At 41.3% G+C, this 21752-nt stretch overlaps 1 protein-coding gene across 1 annotated transcript in view; it reads right to left on the bottom strand.

The window, feature by feature from the left end:
- Positions 1–21752, bottom strand: part of ablim1a (actin binding LIM protein 1a) — an 83570-nt gene that overhangs the window by 39551 nt on the left and 22267 nt on the right. The window contains exons 2-4 of the mRNA XM_060925314.1: positions 11070–11204; positions 2132–2315; positions 1762–1874 (exon numbers count right to left, since the gene is read on the bottom strand). Of these exons, the coding sequence (XP_060781297.1) occupies positions 1762–1874; positions 2132–2315; positions 11070–11204 (432 nt within the window). The remainder of the gene's footprint in view (positions 1–1761; positions 1875–2131; positions 2316–11069; positions 11205–21752) is intronic.

Raw genomic sequence — 21752 nt, forward strand, 5'->3', positions numbered from 1 at the left:
GTCAAAAGTTAACTAGTGACCAGTTTCATGCCTTTTTAATTTGTTTGAGATCAAACAATGAATAGTAAATAATAAAAAATATAGTAACTAGCCCTATTCAACAACTGTAGTAATCTATGTCAAGAATTGCTTAACTAAGTAAAGAGAAATGACATCCATCATTACTTTAAGACATGAAGTAACTTTTAATTAATAAAAATAAAGAAAAACCCTTGAATTATAAGGGTGTGTCAAAACTTTTGACTGGTACTGAAATTCTGCGAATTCCATTAAAGCTGAGGTAAAACTTGAGGTTGTCTGACATGGGAGCTTCTTCAGGATGGAGGAGTTTATATTTTGCAGTTTCACAGTTGCATGACAAGTTGCGTATTTATAGCTGCTACAACAGAAATGATAACAGGTACTAACTTGCTTCATAGATGTTCCACACCAAGAAATGTGACTATAAACAGATTTTTAAAAAATATGATTGGCAAATTGCTGTACTATGAAGAGTGAAACACTTGCTAGTAAAGGAAAATGTGCGGAGCTGCATCACACCACCTCATCACTGATTGTTTTCCTCTTATAGCATACCACAAAGTGTTTTGTTCCTCATACCATAAAACTAAATAGAAATTCTAAGGCATTGCGGTAATCCCAGCACTGTAGTACTGGATATCATGCTTCATAAGTAATAGAGCACAAATGATTACCATGAACAATGATAATCTCTATTAGCTTATATGTCAGGAAGAAAATATATAGGGGGAATATTGTGATAGGAAAATAATCAATGACAAAAGTTAGTGTCCAGTTAATTTTTTTCAGTAATAACTAGGGCTGTCGAAGTTAACGCGATAATAACGCATTAACGCGATCTCAATTTATCGCGATTAAAAAAAATAGTGCCATTAACGCAAATTCTAATTTGGCCCTGCGAGTCACCCGTAGTTCCTGTTGAGTCTTGTCGCGCGCTGTGTCAGTAAGAGTAAGTGTGAGTGATGGAGAAAGGTCTGTTAAACAGGAAGTTTCATTTCAAAAGAAGAGTGTGATTGAGTTGGTTTTGGTATGCACTTTGCAGTTCTAAAATACTTTTGTAAAGTGAGATTTCAGTATGCTGTAGCACTGTGATATGACACTAAATGTCTTTATTGAAGTCCAACTGCAATTTATTTTTGTTTGCACAGTACTGTGAAGTCCTATAGGCTGTGACTGAATACAATTCCAGCACAACTGAAGTTTTATTTCATTTTTATTTTCTTTTGTCACACATGTCTGAACTGAGACACAGTAGTATGTGACTACATGTTTTATATTTGAGACTACAGCTCCCTAATCCATCACAAAATCCAATTTTGTGTTTTGTATGTTCAGTACTGCCTAGTATGTGAGTGAATAAACTCCCTTACCATTTTCTCTTGTCCCAGCAGTTTTTAACAAGTACTTTTACCATAAAATGTGTTCACCATTTTAATTGTAACATTTCACTTTAAAAGCCTTATTAATTTACACAGATTAAAAAAATGCGATTAATCACGATTAACTATATGAAATTCTGAGATTAATCGCGATTACATTTTTTAATCATTTGACAGCCCTAGTAATAACATGTATAGCCATAGCAATTTGCCAAGGATTACCAGTGCTTTATCCAGAGTGAGTTAAAAGTGAAGTCAATCCAAGCACGTTCTCCATGGTGAGTTGTGAAAGGTAAGGAGTTCTATGGTATGTTGTGCAAGTGTGTATGTAGCGCGTGAAGTGTGTTTAGTGATGACTCACTGCCCGGTCCAATGATGTTCTTGGAAGGGATGGGGGACATGGGCTCAGCACAGTACTGACACAAGCAATCCTTTCCATTGAACGTCACTCTGTCTCCAGCAGGAAATGGCCTTCTGTGGGACAACAACAAAAGACAAAAACAAGGCCGCTATAACATCAGTGACAACAGGAACTAACTTCTTTGCATGGACCTTCTATAGTGTTATATAATAAATGTTAAACATGTAATGTGGGACATGCTGGTGGACAGTCAAGGAAGGATACCATGTTTGACATGAATATGAAATTAATAAAGTCTATTATTATTATTATTATTATTATTATTATTTATGTTATTATGATCATGATTATTTGACTTTTGATGTCTTACTTGCAGGCGGTGCAGACGAAGCAGGAAGGGTGGTAAGTTTTCCCCAGTGCAGTGACCACCTCGCCCTCCACAAACTCACCGCACGTGTTACAACGAGTGCCGTGGATCTGCTGATAGTCCAGCGTGCACAGATAATCTCCATTTTTCATAAAGAACCCACCTTGTGCCAGGTCACAACCACACACTAACACAAAACACACAAATACCCAATATTAAAGCATAAACATTGCTAACATATTGTATATTTCCATATAATTTGGAATACAGTCAGGTTTGTACAATTACACCATTTTTTCTGAACGTTATGTATTCAGAAAAATCACATACATTTAATTTATGACCATGTTGTTTTTTAAAAATATATGTGCTTGTGTGAGAAATTGCAAGTGAACTCAAGTCTACAACAAAAATTAACACGTGAACATGATAAAGACTCATTACATTAATGGCATTTAGCAGATGCTCTTATCCAGAGCAGCCTGGAAAGCCATTGGGGGTTAGGTGACTTGCTCAAGGGCACTTCAGCCATTTCTACTGGTCCTGGTTCGATTCGAACCAGAGACCTTTTGGGCCCAAAACTGTTTCTGTAACCATTAGGCCATGGCTAACATGTGAACATGAATTAGCCAAACAAAATCATATGTAAAAATTAAAGAATCATGTGGTTAAAAAAAAAAAACACCACCGCATGCAAATCATGTAAAAATCACGATTGAATGTGTACAAACTGAATGTGAAAATGATTGAATCATGTGTAAAGCAATCATACTATGTAAAAATAAGAATAAGATAAAAAAAATACATACATATAAAAGAATTGTGTAAAAAGAATAACTTGTGAAAATAAATGAATTTTTGGAAAAAATTTGATCTGAAAATGATAGAATCATGCGTCAAGAATCATTTATGAAAATAAATGAAGCATGAGAAAATTTACATCTGAAAATAAAAGAATCCCATTGAAAGAATCATTTTGTGGAAAATATGTGTGCCAGTAACAGCATTGAGAGCACAAGCTCGAAACAGCCTCCAAACATGGACACTTCAAACAACACTTCCCACGAATCACAGCGCCCTCTGTCCCCTGTCTATTATTTACACCTGTCACGCATTTCCTGGTTCATCAACTCAGTACTTAAACCCCTCTCTCACTCAACACGAAGTATCATTCAGTGTTTCTCTCCTGTCGTATCAAGCCGTTTACAGTCTGCCTGACCTCTCGTATTCTCACTTTCCCCAACCTCGCCTTCTCGTCTTGCCCAGTACATCCTGTTTGCCGATTGACCGACCCCTGCCCGTTTCTCTGACCATGATTCTCGTCTTCTGATTTGGCCCAGTCTACAGTTTGCTTCTCCCGCTCTCCCCTGCACCTACATCCGTAAGTGCCTGCACCCTGACAGGATACTTTGCCCTCAATGGATGCAGCAGAGGAGGTGAAGCAGACTGCTCTGAACGCGCAAGGGTGCTTCTTAGGAGAACATCAGCAGATGCTCAGCGACCTCAACACCAGGATGGTGCAGCTTGCTGCTGTGATGTAGCAGGCCCTCCTAACGCGCCCTGAGTCCTCCACAAGCTCCAATAAGCTCGTCTTGCTACCCGAGAAATACACCGGCGATGCTGCCAGCTGTAAGGGATTTCTTCTCCAGTGTTCTCTGTATTTCTCATCTCTCGCCGGTATATCTGAGAAGCAAAAAAAAAATAATAATTTTAAAAAATTTTTAAATTAAAATCGCCAAGTTTCTCTCACTACTGACCGGAAAAGCTCTGCAATGGGCGAGTGCTGTGTGGGAGTGTGGAGGTGAGCACATAATGTCTTACAACCATTTCCTCAAGTTATTCAAGCGAGTCTTCAGTCACGAACCAGAAGGCATCAAAGTTGGTGAAAGTCTGCTGACGATCAAACAGGGTTCAAGAAGAATTGCAGAATATGCCCTGGACTTCTGAACCCTCGCGGCAGGTGGCGGCTGGAACAAACCGTACGGAAGTGTTCTGTGAGCTTGCATGTAGAGATGAACACCTCACCCTGGACTCACTCATTGATCTTGCCATCCAACTGGACCATCTAATCAGCAGTTGGCTGTTTCTAAAGAGTACTGCCAGGCCAGCTCCTGTCACCAACACACCCACAGAGATATCACAAACTCGACTGAAACGCTCTGAAAGAGAAAGAAGAAAGTGCGAGGGTCTCTGTTTCTACTGCAGGGATTCTAGTCATCCCATTTCCAAGTGCCCCATTCATCCTCCACGCACCAGTCCCATCAAAATCTGGCCCTGCCCGGTGAGTTCTCTGACACCACTTAAAGCTCAGTCCTTTAAAATACCAGTCTTGTTGAAACTATCCTCGTCAACACACGTGTTATCTGCATTCGTTGACTAAGGGGCAGAGGGAAGTTTCATCGCCAGCACAACTGTCCAGAGGTTCAGCCTGCCCACTAACATCCTGCAGAGACTGTTCAGCATCAGCACCATTGATGGAGGTCTCATAGGGGATGGACTCATCGCCACTCGCACATCCCCACTGCACCTTCAGGTGGGAGTCCTCCACTCAGAGTTCATCTCACTTCTGATCACCTTCACAGCACATCACGAAATTATTCTGGGCTACCCATGGTTACAACTATATGACCTGTTGATATCCTGGCAAAATAAGGACATTCTCCAATGGTCACCCACCTGTTTTCAGAAGTGCCTTTTGCGTCCCCAACTGACCCTCACCTCCACATCTGTGGGGAGTCCCTCACCTGACTCACTGGATAATGTTCCCGAATGCTACATGGACATGAAGGAGATCTTCAGTAAAGGAAAAGCTTGTGGCCTGCCCCCACATCGCACCTATGACTGCGCTATTGACCTCCTCCCAGGTACTTCCCCTCCACGCAACCGCATCTATCCTTTATCACAGACTGAGCAAGCTGCTATGGAGGAGTATGTGCAGGAAGCACTAAAACAGAGGTACATCTGCCCATCCACCTCACCAGCCTTAGCGGGCTTCTTCTTTGTGAAGAAGAAAGGGGGTGGCCTTCATTGACTATAGGGGCCTTAACCAAATCATGGTAAAAATACCCTTAACCTCTTCTACTGGTTCCTTCAGCCCTAGAACAGCTATGTATGGCCAAGATCTTCTCCAAGCTAGACCTACGCAGTGCTTACAACCTGATCCAAGTCAGAGAAGGAGATGAGTGGAAGGCAGCCTTCAGTACCACTGCTGGCATTTGGAGTACCAGGTGATGCCATATGGCCTCTCTTCGGTGCCCAGTGTCTTCCAATGCCTGATCAATGACGTGTTCCGAGACCTTTTGGGGAGATTTGTCGTGGCGTATATCAACGACATCCTGATCTACTCCCCAGACAAAGAAAGCCATCTTGGACATGTCAGATCGGTACTCACCCATCTTCCAGAAAACTATCTGTATGTGAAAGCTGAGAAGTGCGAGTTTCACGTGCATCAGATCTCCTTTTTGGGGTGTATAATCAGTACAGAGGGAGTCAGTATGGACCAGTCCAAAGTGGCCACTGTCACATCCTGGCTAGTGCCCTTGTCTGTCAAAGAACTTCAACGTTTTCTGGGCTTCGCCCCATTTCTCTGACCACGATTCTCATCTTCCGATTTGGCCCAGTCTACAGCTTGCTTCTCCCACTCTCCCCTGCGCCTACATCCATCAGTGCCTGCACCCTGACAATGTGAATCGTGTGGGAAAAATTACATCTGAAAATAAAAGAATTATGTGTAAATAATCATTTGTGGAAAATAAATGAATTGTGAAAAAATTTGATCTGAAAATGAAAGAATCATGTATCAAGAATCACTTGTGGAAAATAAGTCAGCTGAAAATAAATGAATCATGTGTAAAGAATCATTTGTGAAAATAAATTAATCGCATGAAAATTTACATCTGAAAATAAAAGAATCATGTGTGAAGAATCATTTGTGAAAATGAAGTGAATCACGTGAAAATTTACATCTGGAAAAAAAAGTATGATGTATAAAGAATCATTTGTGGAAAACAAATGAATCATGAAAATTTACACCTAAAAATAAAGATGCATGTAAAAAAAAAAAGTGAAAATAAAAAATCACATTAAGAAAAGTAATGTGAAAATAAATCACATAGAAAAGAATCAATATTCTCAGGTACAATACTATTACATAATGAAACTTCCTATTATATTAACATCTCATCTCATTATCTGTAGCCGCTTTATCCTGTTCTACAGGGCCGCAGGCAAGCTGGAGCCTATCCCAGCTGACTACGAGCAAAAGGCGGGGTACACCCTGGACAAGTCACCAGGTCATCACAGGGCTGACACATAGACAACCATTCACACTCACTTTAGAGTCACCAGTTAACCTAACCTGCATGTCTTTGGACTGTGGGGGAAACCGGAGCACCCGGAGGAAACCCACGCGGAGAACATGCAAACTCCACACAGAAAGGCCCTCGTTGGCCACGGGGCTCGAACCCGGACCTTCTTGCTGTGAGGCGACAGCGCTAACCACTACACCACCGTGCCGCCCTTATATTAACATAATAACATAATAAATTAATATTTACTTCTTTCCCCAAAAACAGTCATAAACTTTCATTAATTATTCTTTCCCCCATAAAGAGACCATGATTCATTTCCCCTCATCTCAGACAAACAAGTCCAGAAATAAATCTGGATAATGGATGTTGAAACGTCCTTGAAAAAAGTCCTTGATCATTTTGCTTCTTTATTATAGAGATCCCACAAGGTTACAATCTGTTTAGCATCCACTGTGTTTGCTTAAAAACGAGGCCATTGTTCTTAAAATAGCTTTGACTAATATTCTTCAGTGTTCCCAAAATTCAGCACCCAGTGTCATCGACATGAAGTCATTAACTGAGACAAGAGCTCTGTCTCTGCCACAGTGTGCTTTATATAGTCCAGTTAGTGAGTCATGTATGTGAAGTGTGTGAAAATGTAACAGCCTCTCAGTACAGGTTGTAATTTATTTCTTGACTTTAGATCAGGCAAATCAAGCAAGATGCTCAGAGCAGGCCATGTCATGACACTTATTTGAGTGAATAACTTTATATTGCTAATACCAATAACCTGCCTGTTTATATGACTACAATAGACTATGAAGGCTGTCAAGCTGGTAACTTTATAAAAATATATGTCACACAAATACATTTCTATAACCTCTCATTGACATTTGCTAGCATTCACGGCAGCATTATTCATCCCCTATGCTGGATTTAGCTAATTTTTTACCTGGTCCTACATTCATACTTGTATGATGATTGGTTTAATAGTGCCTTTGAATGTGAAATTCTCAGCAATCTGCTAGGGTTAAGTGAAACAAATGATTAAAAGTTTATGTCCTGAAAGAAATATGCCCCTCGTGGAACGCTGGGCATTGGACATTCAGAATCCACTTTACGTTTCAATTACAAAGACATTGACACTGGAGAATGAAGCCAAATACTGTAACTTCAAATCAAGGACCTCTAGTGGATAAATTAGTAACTACATCTGAGTGTCAATAGAAGCCAGACGTTAAGAAGAAGAAGAAGAAACCTTTATTCGTCACATGCACACTTCAAGCACAGTGAAATTCATCCTCTGCATTTAACCCATCTGAAGCAGTGAACACACGCACACACTCAGAGCAGTGGGCAGCCACACCAGAGCGCCCGGGGAGCAGTCAGGGGTCAGGTACCTTGCTCAAGGGCACCTCAGCCCAAGGCCGCCCCACAAGAAGTTGAAAATTAGCAGCTAAATCAGGAACTGGAATGAGCTTTCCCCCATATTTGACTCATCAGTTGGCCAGACCACAGATAGAGGTTAGAGGTTCCAACATAGTGTTGCAACATAAATCTTTAAAGCATGATTAAAATCATGATCATATGGAGTTCAGAAGTTTGAATCCATCCATTGCTAGGAAGCAAAGAGTGAAAGTGGCCATGCTTTCTGGTTGGGAGAAATGGAATTCTCTCTCTCTCTCTTTCTAGAGAATCACAGTAACAATAGCTGTGTATGCAGAAGAGGGCAGACAGCACTTTCTGCTGAGTGTGTCTACTGCACTGTGATGGAGCATGAACTGCAATTTTGGAAATACAATATGTGCTTGTGTTAGCCATCACCCTCCCCTGTTGGTAGCTGTCGTATGATCGAGGAGAGCTGGCTGGGGTCAAGAACTGGTAGGTGACCATATTAAAGAGAAAATGGCTGGAAAAAGTTACTATAATAGTCAAAGAAGCTGCTCTTGTTTCTCTTATAAACTACGTTCTTCTTGTATATACAGTATTGTCAGAAGCAGGTGGACTGTAGGTAGATATTGATTTCTCATCAAAATGTCCATCTTGAAGAATGTGGGTAAACTTACCAGCCCACCTGACTAGGAACTGAGTGAGCATGAGCAAGATGTCTGTTATATTTGTGTTTTATTCTAGAAAGAGGCTAAAAATACCAAAGATGCATGGAAAGATGTCATGCCTGTATATGTACCAGAGGAACCTTGGAGCTTCTGGATTGTCTAAGCTGACTGTTAGAAGCTGACCAATCGTGTAGCATGTAATGGAAGTCTGCATTGTGATCTTTGACACTGTCAAACCGTATAAGGTGTTCCTCATGTTGCTGAACCCCTTGTAGATTTGTCACAAGATGCCATGTGTTTTCTGGCAGAGTAACAAGCAGAAGCAGTTGCCCTTTTTCCTCTGGAAATGAGGATGAGTCACTGTTCCAGAGTGAGATGATGAGCCAAACTAACTGAGGAATAGACTGTATTGCTATCTCCACAGAATTCAATCTGAAATTCCATCCTGATGCATCTCTGAGGGGTTCTCCAGTTTCCTCCCACCTTCAAAACCTGCCAGGTTTTAGCTTAGCTACTTTAAGGATGAATGTTCTGGATGTGTGTATGGTGTCCTGCGATGAACATCCACCAATGTGTATTCCCACCTCATGAGATAGACCACCCCGACCCTGACCAGGATAAAACAGTGACTGAAGATGAATGAATTGATGAATACATTTACCACATCCATAGACAATGTCCAGAATAAGATAACATGAGATTCAGCTAAAAGAAAACACAACAAAAGAATATGTGTTACTACTTAAAATCAATACTCAGGAGCTGTAATGAACTTTCAAAAGTCATGACTCCAAAGCGAGCGAGAGAGACATAAAGGAAGAAAGGAAAAAAGTACTGTAGTACAGAGATAATAAGCTATCAGCTTCGTAAGAAAGAAGGAATGACATTTCCGGAATCACGTACAGTACACAGTGATCCAGATGAAGAGAGCCGACACACAGATATTCAGATTGCTATCATAAGAGTATCAGGACTTCAGTCTTGAATGAACTTTGTCTTTACTGTCTCCATAAATGATTTTTAACAAAGTTGTAGCTTGACGATCCTCTGCAGACAAGCTGGCTTTCATCTCATGAAGCCTCAGACACAAAGGAATACACTGAATTTGGATTCCAAGTACAGTATGATGGATAAGCTCAACACAAAGGCATCACCATTCATAATGTCCATAATGAATAAATGGAAACCAGGCGTTATTTCATTCATTCATTCATTCATTTATGCAAGCTCTGCTTTCTTTTGAGAGGTTTGAAAACATGAGTCATGTCAAACACAAGTCAGAATCATTCTGTTTGAGAGCAAGTGAGGAGGCCTGAGGAGGGAAAAATTTATCTGGAAGGGTGGAACAGAGATCACGGTCTATGAAGGTTTTCAGTCATCCAGGTCATAGTAAACCACAGGTGCTAAAGAAGGCAACTGGACTTGTTTGAAATTCTTGAAAATGTTTCACCTCTGGGGCGGCACGGTGGTGTAGTGGTTAGCGCTGTCGCCTCACAGCAAGAAGGTCCTGGGTTCGAGCCCTGGGGCCGGCGAGGGCCTTTCTGTGTGGAGTTTGCATGTTCTCCCCGTGTCTGCGTGGGTTTCCTCCGGGTGCTCCGGTTTCCCCCACAGTCCAAAGACATGCAGGTTAGGTTAACTGGTGACTCTAAATTGACCGTAGGTGTGAATGTGAGTGTGACTGGTTGTCTGTGTCTATGTGTCAGCCCTGTGATGACCTGGCGACTTGTCCAGGGTGTACCCCGCCTTTCGCCCGTAGTCAGCTGGGATAGGCTCCAGCTTGCCTGCGACCCTGTAGAAGGATAAAGCGGCTAGAGATAATGAGATGAGATGAGATGTTTCACCTCTCATCCAAAGGGTTTCTTCAGTTCTGTCTGACTAGTGGGGAGTTCCAGGTATTTATCCTCTAGTGGACCAAAAGCAATCCTAAGGAGAGTCATTGAGATCTCATGGGTTGTTGAGCCATTCAATGCAGCAAAGAATGAATGAACCTGTACATTGGGGAAATGAAACAACCGGTTCACAGGTACATGACTCAACACAGGAGAGCCAGTTCCTCAGGCCAGGACTCTGCAGTCTATCTTCATCTCAATAACAAAGGACACTTGTTTCAGGACTGCATTTTAGCCAGAGAAGACCGGTGGTTTGAAAGAGGAGTAAAAGAAGCCATCTTTGTCAACCTGGAACAACCATCACTGAATAGAGGAGGTGGTCTGAGACACCACTTATCAGTCACCTACAATACAGTCCTTGGCATACTTCCCAGAAAACTGAATACACATCCACACCAAGACTCAGTTGACTTCAATGACCCACATGATGGCAGAGAGAGCCAACGACCCACCCTAACAACTCTCTAGGCTACTAACACCATTCACACCCGGCCTCCAGTGACCCTAACAGGATGACAGAGGGTCAACAACCCATGTGACCTCAACAGCACTCCTTAGGGGTTGCTTTTGGTCCACTAGAGGATAAATACCTGGAACTCCCCACTAGTCAGACAGAACTGAAGAAGCCTTTCGGATGAGAGGTGAAATGTCTTCAAGAATTTCAAGCAAGTCCAACAGAGATCACTGTAATTCCTGAATCACTCACCTTTGCATGTAAAGCATTTGATATGGAAGTGCTTGTTCTGCACTCGTAACACCTCGCCCTTGCATGGCTGGCCACACTTATAGCACTGGATGGAAGGCTTCTCCTGGTGGTGCTGAGCATCATGCGCATGGGTCACTGCTGAACACACAGAAAAGCTACATTAGCATGTGTTTGGTCCTGTCTCAACAAGCCTAAAATGGATGTTTGAAAAATAGTGGAGTCCTCAACCTCTCAAGTACACACAGTACCAGAAAAAGTTTGGACACGTCTTCTAATTCAATGTTTTTTCTTTATTTTTATTAATTAACAGACACTTCATGGCTTCAAGTAATGATGGACTCATTTCTTTTTACTTAGCTGAGCAGATTCTTGGCATAATATGGACTTGAATTTGGAACTTAGTCCAATTTTTGGCCTCATGTGTTAGCTTGAAGAAATTCATAGCCTTTGTTTAGTATAAGTAGAAAATTATAGCTTCGAGAAGATTTAAAAACTGAATCTTAAGAAATTAAAATTCATGTTCAAATTGGAAAGAAATTCGATGCCACCAATATACAATACTTCATCCAAAGACGAATTGGTATTGTCAGTATCGCAAAGTCGGTATTGTTTCAAGAATTATTTCTTCATTTTCCACACACCTTTCTCCTTAATTCAAAGAGTGCAGTATCATCATAAAAAAACAGTGGATGACAATCAAGAGAAGCCTCAAATACTTTGAACCATAGCTCTCAATCATAACACAACAATCAACAAAGAAACATCGGTTTTGCAACAGGAAGCAGCGATGACCATTTCTGATCCCCTCGGGACAGATTTCATTGTTACACAGGCAGGCACCAAATAGCAACGCATTTTAACGTGTATATAATTGGCACTGACTCCATATACACATAATTCAATAGACTCTCAGGTTCATGACCTTTGTGTATGTACTTAAGGATGTCCTATTCATTAGCACACGAACATAACATGGCCTTTGAAGCCTCTGTTCATAAATATTCATCAGCACACTCATTTCCCCCATTGTGAAGACTCCCGCCTGTCATCCACCCGCCCCCGCCCCATCCCATGCTATCTCAGCCCAAACAAAGCCCCAGCATGAAGCATAACAAGACGACGTGACCCTATCTCGCTCTGCCAGACACAGTGTGATTTCATGCTCATCCAAATCCATTAACACCTAGCAAGAGATTATGAAAATGACTCCACTTATATGAAATATAACTACAGCACATTATAAGACTCCATTAACTCGATACCTCGCTACATTCGGATCATATTAGAGCTAAAAACAGCTTGTATAAAATCAAGCCCATAAAAATGAAACATTATTTATCAAAGAAAAAATGTATTATCCTTGATATGGTAAGGTTTTCAGGAAGGAGTCTCCAGTGTCAGGAGGCATGTTTTCATTAACCTGCTTAATAAGCAATTTTAAATTTGAAAACAAAAATGTTTTTATGCTCACATAACGTGGATTTTCTGCTGATTCGATAAAGCAAGACTTTGTGAAATATTTTTTGCATTTAAGTCATATATGACATGACGAGCAAATGGAAATGCTACCTTTCTGAAAAAAAGAACGCTGTCAGAGCTACTGCGAGAGGAGAAAACTCAGCTTTAATATACAGGCCATCACTCAATGGAAACACAAACCATTCACAATTGAGTTTTGTCAAAATTTTTAAACCATCATTTTTATTTTGTGCAAAACTGTAACGGAAACTTGGTTAATGTCAGTGTTAGGAGTTAGGAGTCAGTGGCCAAAGTTAATAACTTGAAGAGAGAGAAAAAAGACAGACTGCTAAGGAAACAACTGTTTGTAGCTGCTATAAAAGCATCATGTCATATTTTATTCCTTAAATACATGCATGATAATTCCAGGAAACCAAACTGAATTGAAAAAATGGATGTTATTATTAGTTTTCAGGAATATTAATAGATGTTATTTATTGGCTTTGCTGAATTGGTTGGATCTGATGCAGGAACAAAGATTTTATATATATATATGATAGATAGAGATAGAATTAAATATGATGAAATTTTGACCAAATAGCCAGACATAAGCAGAAAGCAGAGAGAGAGAGAGAGAGAGAGAGAGAGAGAGAGAGAGAGAGAGAGAGAATTAAATATGATGATAAAGAGATCTAAACAGCCTGACATCAGCAGACAGACGGACACAGAGAGAGAGAATAAAATATGATGGAACAGAAATCTAGACCAAATAGACTGATATAAGCAGAAAGCAGACAGGATAGCTAGATATAGAGAGAATGATGAAAAATAAATCAAGACCAAACAGCCTGATATAAGCAGAACTTTGCTCCTGTTTCCATCCATCACCTGCAGAATCTCACTGAGTCATCCTTACAGAGCTGCATCCATTCAATCCAGATAAAAAACACACTAGGCCGGGCTGTGTTTTTTTATCGGGAGTGTATCAACGAGGGGTTCAAAGCGCCGTTTTGTCTAAAAGAGGCCGTCACAGGACAGCCGACAATGTACTCCACCTCTAAGGAGGGTGTGTTTCCATGGTTACAGCTGCGGGGCACCCCATGAGTGTGCGTCCCATTTAAAAACGCAGCACTGCAACGCAGCAATGGCAGGCGTAGTACAGCATTTATAGCAGAGTCTCTAAAATTGCTTTCATCAGTCAGTTGGTCACGCTTGCTTATTCATAGATCATTTAAGCCCAGTGAGTTGGAGCATAAACAGCTCAACCTGACACAACAGTGTGGAAACTTAAAAGGTTTCAGAATCAAACGACATAAATGACTCAGTGAAACGTTGTGCTGTTTTCGATTTATATAAATAAAATAAAATCATTTTAAAGACATGAAGCAGCACTGCAGCATCTCGGACCATCACGTCGAACTGCTTGTGAAGTGTGGCGTCTTTTTCAGCGTGGCTCTAAAGATCCAGGAGAAACACATCATCTACTGTAGGTGTTTCATTTGATGCGAATCAAGTGGGAACATATAAAACAGCTGGATAAAGACTTCATGATAGTCAGAGCACCTGCCTCATAAACATACACACACACACACACATCACCTTTCTTCTTGACCATGACCATCAGCAGTGAGATGAAGCTTGAGTGTTAATCCTTCCCGATGCTTCAGTAGCCGTGGGAATAGAAATTGAGTAAATAAAAGATGTGAATTGGGTATGCATAAACGCAACGAGCTTATTCCCCGACTCCCAGTGTTTCTTTCTCGCTTTTCTCCTCCTCATCCCCTCCCCCTCCCTCATCCCACTGTGGGCTCACCCATCCCTCGCTGCAGTATCGGGGTTGCAGGGGCTGCCATGTGACAAGACCAGGACATACTACACAGATACACTCCTCTTAAAGGGCACACAAATATGGAGCTTAGAAGCGGACATAAAATTAATATCTGAATATCAAATTTTTATATTTGACGTATATGTGACGTGTGTTTAATCAGTTTTCATTTTGGCAGGGGCGTGTACTGAGATCATGGGCTTAGCCTACATGTTGTCTACATGATCACCCCCACACACCATACTCCGTTCTATCTTCGCATCCCCTTTCCTTTGCGTCTTCATTGAGAAGAGAAATGCAGTCATGCAGTTCAGAAATATTCAATATTAGTATTAAAGAACTTATCTGCAAAGCAACAAAAAAAATTCTCATAGAGTTCGCAATGGGGCGGCATGGTGGTGTAGTGGTTATCACTGTCGCCTCACAGCAAGAAGGTCCGGGTTCGAGCCCCGTGGCCGGCGAGGGCCTTTCTGTGCGGAGTTTGCATGTTCTCCCCGTGTCCGCGTGGGTTTCCTCCGGGTGCTCCGGTTTCCCCCACAGTCCAAAGACATGCAGATTAGGTTAACTGGTGACTCTAAATTGACCGTAGGTGTGAGTGTGAATGGTTGTCTGTGTCTATGTGTCAGGCCTGTGATAACCTGGCGACTTGTCCAGGGTGTACCCTGCCTTTTGCCCATAGTCAGCTGGGATAGGCTCCAGCTTGCCTGCGGCCCTGTAGAACAGGATAAAGCGGCTAGAGATATTGAGATGAGATGAGTTGGCAATGACAGAAGTTTTGATAACACTCACAAGGAACATAGAAGCTGATCAGAAAAATGGGACTTGCTGTCCTGTTTTGCATACTTGAATTGAATTCATATGCAAATTCCATATGGGGGTGTCGATATAAAAGTGTAAATACTGTATACAGAATGGAGTTGATGCAAATAAATTCATTTTGCACCCACAACATGATCTAAGCCTGCGAAACCACTGTTCCTGGTGACTGGATGCACAAATTAGTACAACCAAAAGTGGGTAAACTGCAACCCCACTACAATGAACTCCTTGGGGCCGTCCAAATAGTTCGTTATACAGTGGTGCTTGAAAGTTTGTGAACCCTTTAGAATTTTCTATATTTCTGCATAAATATGACCTCAAACATCATCAGATTTTCACACAAGTCCTAAAAGTAGATAAAGAGAACCCAGTTAAACAAATGAGACAAAAATATTACACTTGGTCATTTATTTATTGAGGAAAATGATCCAATATTACATATCTGTGAGTGGCAAAAGTATGTGAACCTCTAGGATTAGCAGTTAATTTGAAGGTGAAATTAGAGTCAGGTGTTTTCAATCAATGGGATGACAATCAGGTGTGAGTGGGCACCCTGTTTTATTTAAAGAACAGGGATCTATCAAAGTCTGAGCTTCACAACACATGTTTGTGGAAGTGTATCATGGCACGAACAAAGGAGATTTCTGAGGACCTCAGAAAAAGTGTTGTTGATGCTCATCAGGCTGGAAAAGGTTACAAAACCATCTCTAAAGAGTTTGGACTCCAACAATCCACAGTCAGACAGACTGTGTACAAATGGAGGAAATTCAAGACCATTGTTACCCTCCCCAGGAGTGGTCAACCAACAAAGATTACTCCGAGAGCAAGGCGTGTAATAGTTGGCGAGGTCACAAAGGACCCCAGGGTAACTTCTAAGCAACTGAAGGCCTCTCTCACATTGGCTAATGTTAATGTTCATGAGTCCACCATCAGGAGAACACTGGACAACAATGGTGTGCATGGCAGGGTTGCAAGGAGAAAGCCACTGCTCTCCAAAAACAACATTGCTGCTCGTCTGCAGTTTGCTAAAGATCACGTGTACAAGCCAGAAGGCTATTGGAAAAATGTTTTGTGGATGGATGAGACCAAAATAGAACTTTTTGGTTTAAATGAGAAGCGTTATGTTTGGAGAAAGGAAAACACTGCATTCCAGCATAAGAACCTTATCCCATCTGTGAAACATGGTGGTGGTAGTATCATGGTTTGGGCCTGTTTTGCTGCATCTGGGCCAGGACAGCTTGCCATCATTGATGGAACAATGAATTCTGAATTATACCAGCAAATTCTAAAGGAAAATGTCAGGACATCTGTCCATGAACTGAATCTCAAGAGAAGGTGGGTCGTGCAGTAAGACAACGACCCTAAGCACACAAGTTGTTCTACCAAAGAATGGTTAAAGAAGAATAAAGTTAATGTTTTGGAATGGCCAAGTCAAAGTCCTGACCTTAATCCAATGGAAATGTTGTGGAAGGATCTGAAGTGAGCAGTTCATGTGAGGAAACCCACCAACATCCCAGAGTTGAAGCTGTTCTGTATGGAGGAATGGGCTAAAATTCCTCCAAGCCGGTGTGCAGGACTGATCAACAGTTACAGCAAATGTTTAGTTGCAGTTATTGCTGCACAAGGGGGTCACACCAGATACTGAAAGCAAAGGTTCACATACTTTTGCCACTCACAGATATATAATATTGGCTCATTTTCCTCAATAAATAAATGACCAAGTATCATATTTTTGTCTCATTTGTTTAACTGGGTTCTCTTTATCTACTTTTAGGACTTGTGTGAAAATCTGATGATGTTTTAGGTCATATTTATACAGAAATATAGAAAATTCTAAAGGGTTCACAAACATTCAAGCACCACTGTATCGAAAGGTTTATAATACTGAAATGGACTCGCTTGTCACACTAAGCACTCATGTTATATGCAAAATTTTAGGCACATTCTCCTTATCACGAATTTCTCCTTCTGAGTCACTATTGCAATTCACTGACTGAGTTAAAGGATCACAAACAGAGGTGATGATTTCTTCATCTGTTATGAAAATGACAGAGGTTACTGGTGTATCATTGTCAGTATCCACTCACTGACTCGCAATGTTTTCTACAACCCCGATTCCAAAAAAGTTGAGACAAAGTACAAATTGTAAATAAAAACGGAATGCAATAATTTACAAATCTCAAAAACTGATATTGCATTCACAATAGAACATAGACAACATATCAAATGTCAAAAGTGAGACATTTTGAAATTTCATGCCAAATATTGGCTCATTTGAAATTTCATGACAGCAACACATCTCAAAAAAGTTGGGACAGGGGCAATAAGAGGCTGGAAAAGTTAAAGGTATAAAAAAGGAACAGCTGGAGGACCAAATTGCAACTCATTAGGTCAATTGGCAATAGGTCATTAACATGACTGGGTATAAAAAGAGCATCTTGGAGTGGCAGCGGCTCTCAGAAGTAAAGATGGGAAGAGGATCACCAATCCCCCTAATTCTGTGCCGACAAATAGTGGAGCAATATCAGAAAGGAGTTCGACAGTGTAAAATTGCAAAGAGTTTGAACATATCATCATCTACAGTGCATAATATCATCAAAAGATTCAGAAAATCTGGAAGAATCTCTGTGCGTAAGGGTCAAGGCCGGAAAACCATACTGGGTGCCCGTGATCTTCGGGCCCTTAGATGGCACTGCATCACATACAGGCATGCTTCTGTATTGGAAATCACAAAATGGGCTCCGGAATATTTCCAGAGAACATTATCTGTGAACACAATTCACCATGCCATCCGCCGTTGCCAGCTAAAACACTATAGTTCAAAGAAGAAGCTGTATCTAAACATGATCCAGAAGCGCAGACGTCTTCTCTGGGCCAAGGCTCATTTAAAATGGACTGTGGCAAAGTGGAAAACTGTACTGTGGTCAGACGAATCAAAATTTGAAGTTCTTTATGGAAATCAGGGACGCCGTGTCATTCGGACTAAAGAGGAGAAGGATGACCCAAGTTGTTATCAGCGCTCAGTTCAGAAGCCTGCATCTCTGATGGTATGGGGTTGCATTAGTGCGTGTGGCATGGGCAGCTTACACATCTGGAAAGACACCATCAATGCTGAAAGGTATATCCAGGTTCTAGAGCAACATATGCTCCCATCCAGACAACGTCTCTTTCAGGGAAGACCTTGCATTTTCCAACTTGACAATGCCAAACCACATACTGCATCAATTACAGCATCATGGCTGCATAGAAGAAGGGTCCGGGTACTGAACTGGCCAGCCTGGAGTCCAGATCTTTCACCCATAGAAAACATTTGGTGCATCATAAAACGGAAGACACGACAAAAAAGACTTAAGACAGTTGAGCAACTAGAATCCTACATTAGACAAGAATGGGTTAACATTCCTATCCCTAAACTTGAGCAACTTGTCTCCTCAGTCCCCAGATGTTTACAGACTGTTGTAAAGAGAAAAGGGGATGTCTCACAGTGGTAAACATGGCCTTATCCCAACTTTTTTGAGATGTGTTGTTGTCATGAAATTTAAAATCACCTAATTTTTCTCTTTAAATGATACATTTTCTCAGTTTAAACATTTGATATGTCATCTATGTTCTATTCTGAATAAAATATGGAATTTTGAAACTTCCACATCATTGCATTCCATTTTTATTTACAATTTGTACTTTGTCCCAACTTTTTTGGAATCGGGGTTGTACATCTTCACCATTGAAGGGTTGGTTTCCCAAAAGCCTCTTAATGCTAAGAGCATCTTAACTAGGAGGGAGACTGTTCATTGTGATGCTCATGATGATGACAATGATCTTTGTGCTACGATGCTTTTGGGAAAACCTGGCCACTGATGTGCTGCAAATCACTAATGATGTCATTTATGTCGCGGGGGGTGGGTGGGGGGATGGTATAAGTGCTGGTACACTTGAACTCAGTCAGTACATTTACATGCACATCCAAATCGAGCTGCTGTCGGTAATCGAGCAAAGGGTCCCAGCAGGGGTGCCAGAGAAATCCAATCCTACATGCACACAAGGAAATCGAGCTATTGTGTGAGGTACATTGTGCACCCGAGCCACAGGTAGCGCTACACGCCCCATCGTGTTGGTACACTTCCGGTTGTCGTCATGAAGAAGAGCTATTCAAGAGTGTAAACAAAGTTATCAGTTCCGTGTTCTCCATTGCGCGTTTTTCTCCCGTCCATGAATTTTAATATATTCAACTCCTTAAGCTGAATGAGCATGAACTCTGTCTCCTCATTGCTCCAGAAGTGCACGTTTCTGCTCACCATTTTCTCTTCTTCGTTTGTTCCTCCTGACCTCTTCTGCTGCTCGCTACTACTGTTGTCATGTCGACCGAGGCTGTCGTGTTTCCCGCTTGTGGTCTCGTCACTCGTCACTTCCGGAAGGGGCAGTGCTGAAGTAAGTAGCTCGACTACGTAGCTCGATAGGGTATACATGCACTAAGTAGCTCGGCAAAAATCGCATAATCTAGGTCGTGTAGCTCGATTACGAGAAATCAAGTTCGGTTCAATTTCAGCCTAGCTAAGGTGTTTTCATGGCATTTAGAACTTCGATTTCAGTCGAGCAACGGCAGAAATTCAATTTTCTCTATGTGCATGTAAATGCACTGAGTGTTAAGTTTAGCTATATCAGCAGTCATTTCATCCTTTTATCAATCCTTTGATCACCGTTCTCGTTAATTGTTAGTGATCGACACCTAAGTGAGGCTCGTTAAGCCTTTGTTTTATGGCATTAATATGTATTGTTAATTTGACTGCAGACTTTATGACTTATTGTTTCTCTTGGTGGGAAGAGGAACATATGGCTCAGTGTGTCATGTAAGCAGGCGAATGACAGCTGTAAATGCATTGTTTATTTACAAACAGGCAGGCACACAGTTCAAAAATGTAAGACAAAGGTAGGGTCATGAAATGGGCAATGGTCATGTGAGGCACAAACAGAATGGTTGAGGCAAAGACAAAAGGCAGAGGCCAAATAGAGGCCTTGTACCATCACATGACCCCATAGCAATGGTAACTATGCTGCCATGACAGGAGGCACACTTGTATTGCTTCATTCAGCCGAGTTAATTGTTATTGATCAGTATGGGAAGGTTTTGCTGTTTTTGGATGTAAAAATCATTTTTGAACGAAACAAAGACATCAGAATTTTTAATTTACCAAAAGTAATTCATCATCAGGGCGGGATCTATTAGAAGTTGAAAAAAAAAAAACATTTGGCGGGACTTGGTGTCAAATGGACAGGTCAAAAACCCTATGGGATGCTCACTTCATTTCCACTAAGGTAAGAATAAAAAAAAAAAGTTAATTTCACAACTGCAGCAAGGTATTCATTTTTATACAATGAAATGAACATGAGCCTCAACACAGCGGCTCTGCACAGCCTAACCTTCACCAAGACTTACCCTGTGTCCGAAACCACTCACTACTCACTATATAGTGGACTATATAGTGAGTTTGCCATTTTGTAGTGCTGTCCGAATATATAGTGAGAATTATTACACCCTATATAGTGGGCTCATAGTATCCCACAATGCATCATGAAAAGTAGTGTACAACCGATGGTCACTAACCATCATGCATTGCGGTTGCACTGAAAGAAAAGCTGTAAAAGCTGTTTCATAAGGACCATTAAGTAGTTTAGATTGAGTATAGCAGTAGTTTGTTTTTCCTTCTGACAACAGACATGAGACAAATTTATAAGTTGTGGTGCAAAAATGGCAATAATATTGTAGTGTTGGGGGTGAACAGACGGAGGAAAAAACCCATTACAAACAGACATTCAAGTACAATTAAAAATAGTAAGAGAATAGAAAATAAGCTAAAATAGAATAAGGCATGAAACAGGGCAGCACGGTGGTGTAGTGGTTAGCACTGTCACCTCACAGCAAGAAGGTCCGGGTTCGAGCCCCATGGCTGACGAGGGCCTTTCTGTGCGGAGTTTGCATGTTCTCCCCGTGTCTGCATGGGTTTCCTCCGGGTGCTCTGGTTTCCCCCACAGTCCAAAGACATGCAGGTTAGGTTAACTGGTGACTCTAAATTGACCGTAGGTGTGAATGTGAGTGTGAATGGTTGTCGGTGTCTATGTGTCAGCCCTGTGATGACCTGGCGACTTGTCCAGGGTGTACCCCGCCTTTCGCCCGTAGTCATGTTTATGACTAGCCATGTTTGTGCCGAACTGCTGTGCTGATGCTCATGTTCACTTTACCGTATAAGAATGAATACCACGCTGCAGTTGTGAAATTTATTTTTTGGAATTCTTACCTTCGTGGAAATGAAGTGAGGCTTTTAACCTCTCCATTCAACAGAGTCCCACTGAATGTCTTTTTTTCCATTTTTCCCTTCTCCATTTAGAAATTTCTCTATTTTTCCCCCAATGATGAATTACTTTTGGCAAATTAAAAACATCTAATGTCTTTGTTTTGTTCAAAATGATTAGTACATCCGGGCGGCACGGTGGTGTAGTGGTTAGCGCTGTCCCCTCACAGCAAGAAGGTCCGGGTTTGAGCCCTGTGGCCGGCGAGGGCCTTTCTGTGCGGAGTTTGCATG

The sequence above is a fragment of the Neoarius graeffei genome, chromosome 7 (genome assembly GCF_027579695.1).
Source record: "Neoarius graeffei isolate fNeoGra1 chromosome 7, fNeoGra1.pri, whole genome shotgun sequence".
NCBI classification, from domain to species: domain Eukaryota; kingdom Metazoa; phylum Chordata; class Actinopteri; order Siluriformes; family Ariidae; genus Neoarius; species Neoarius graeffei.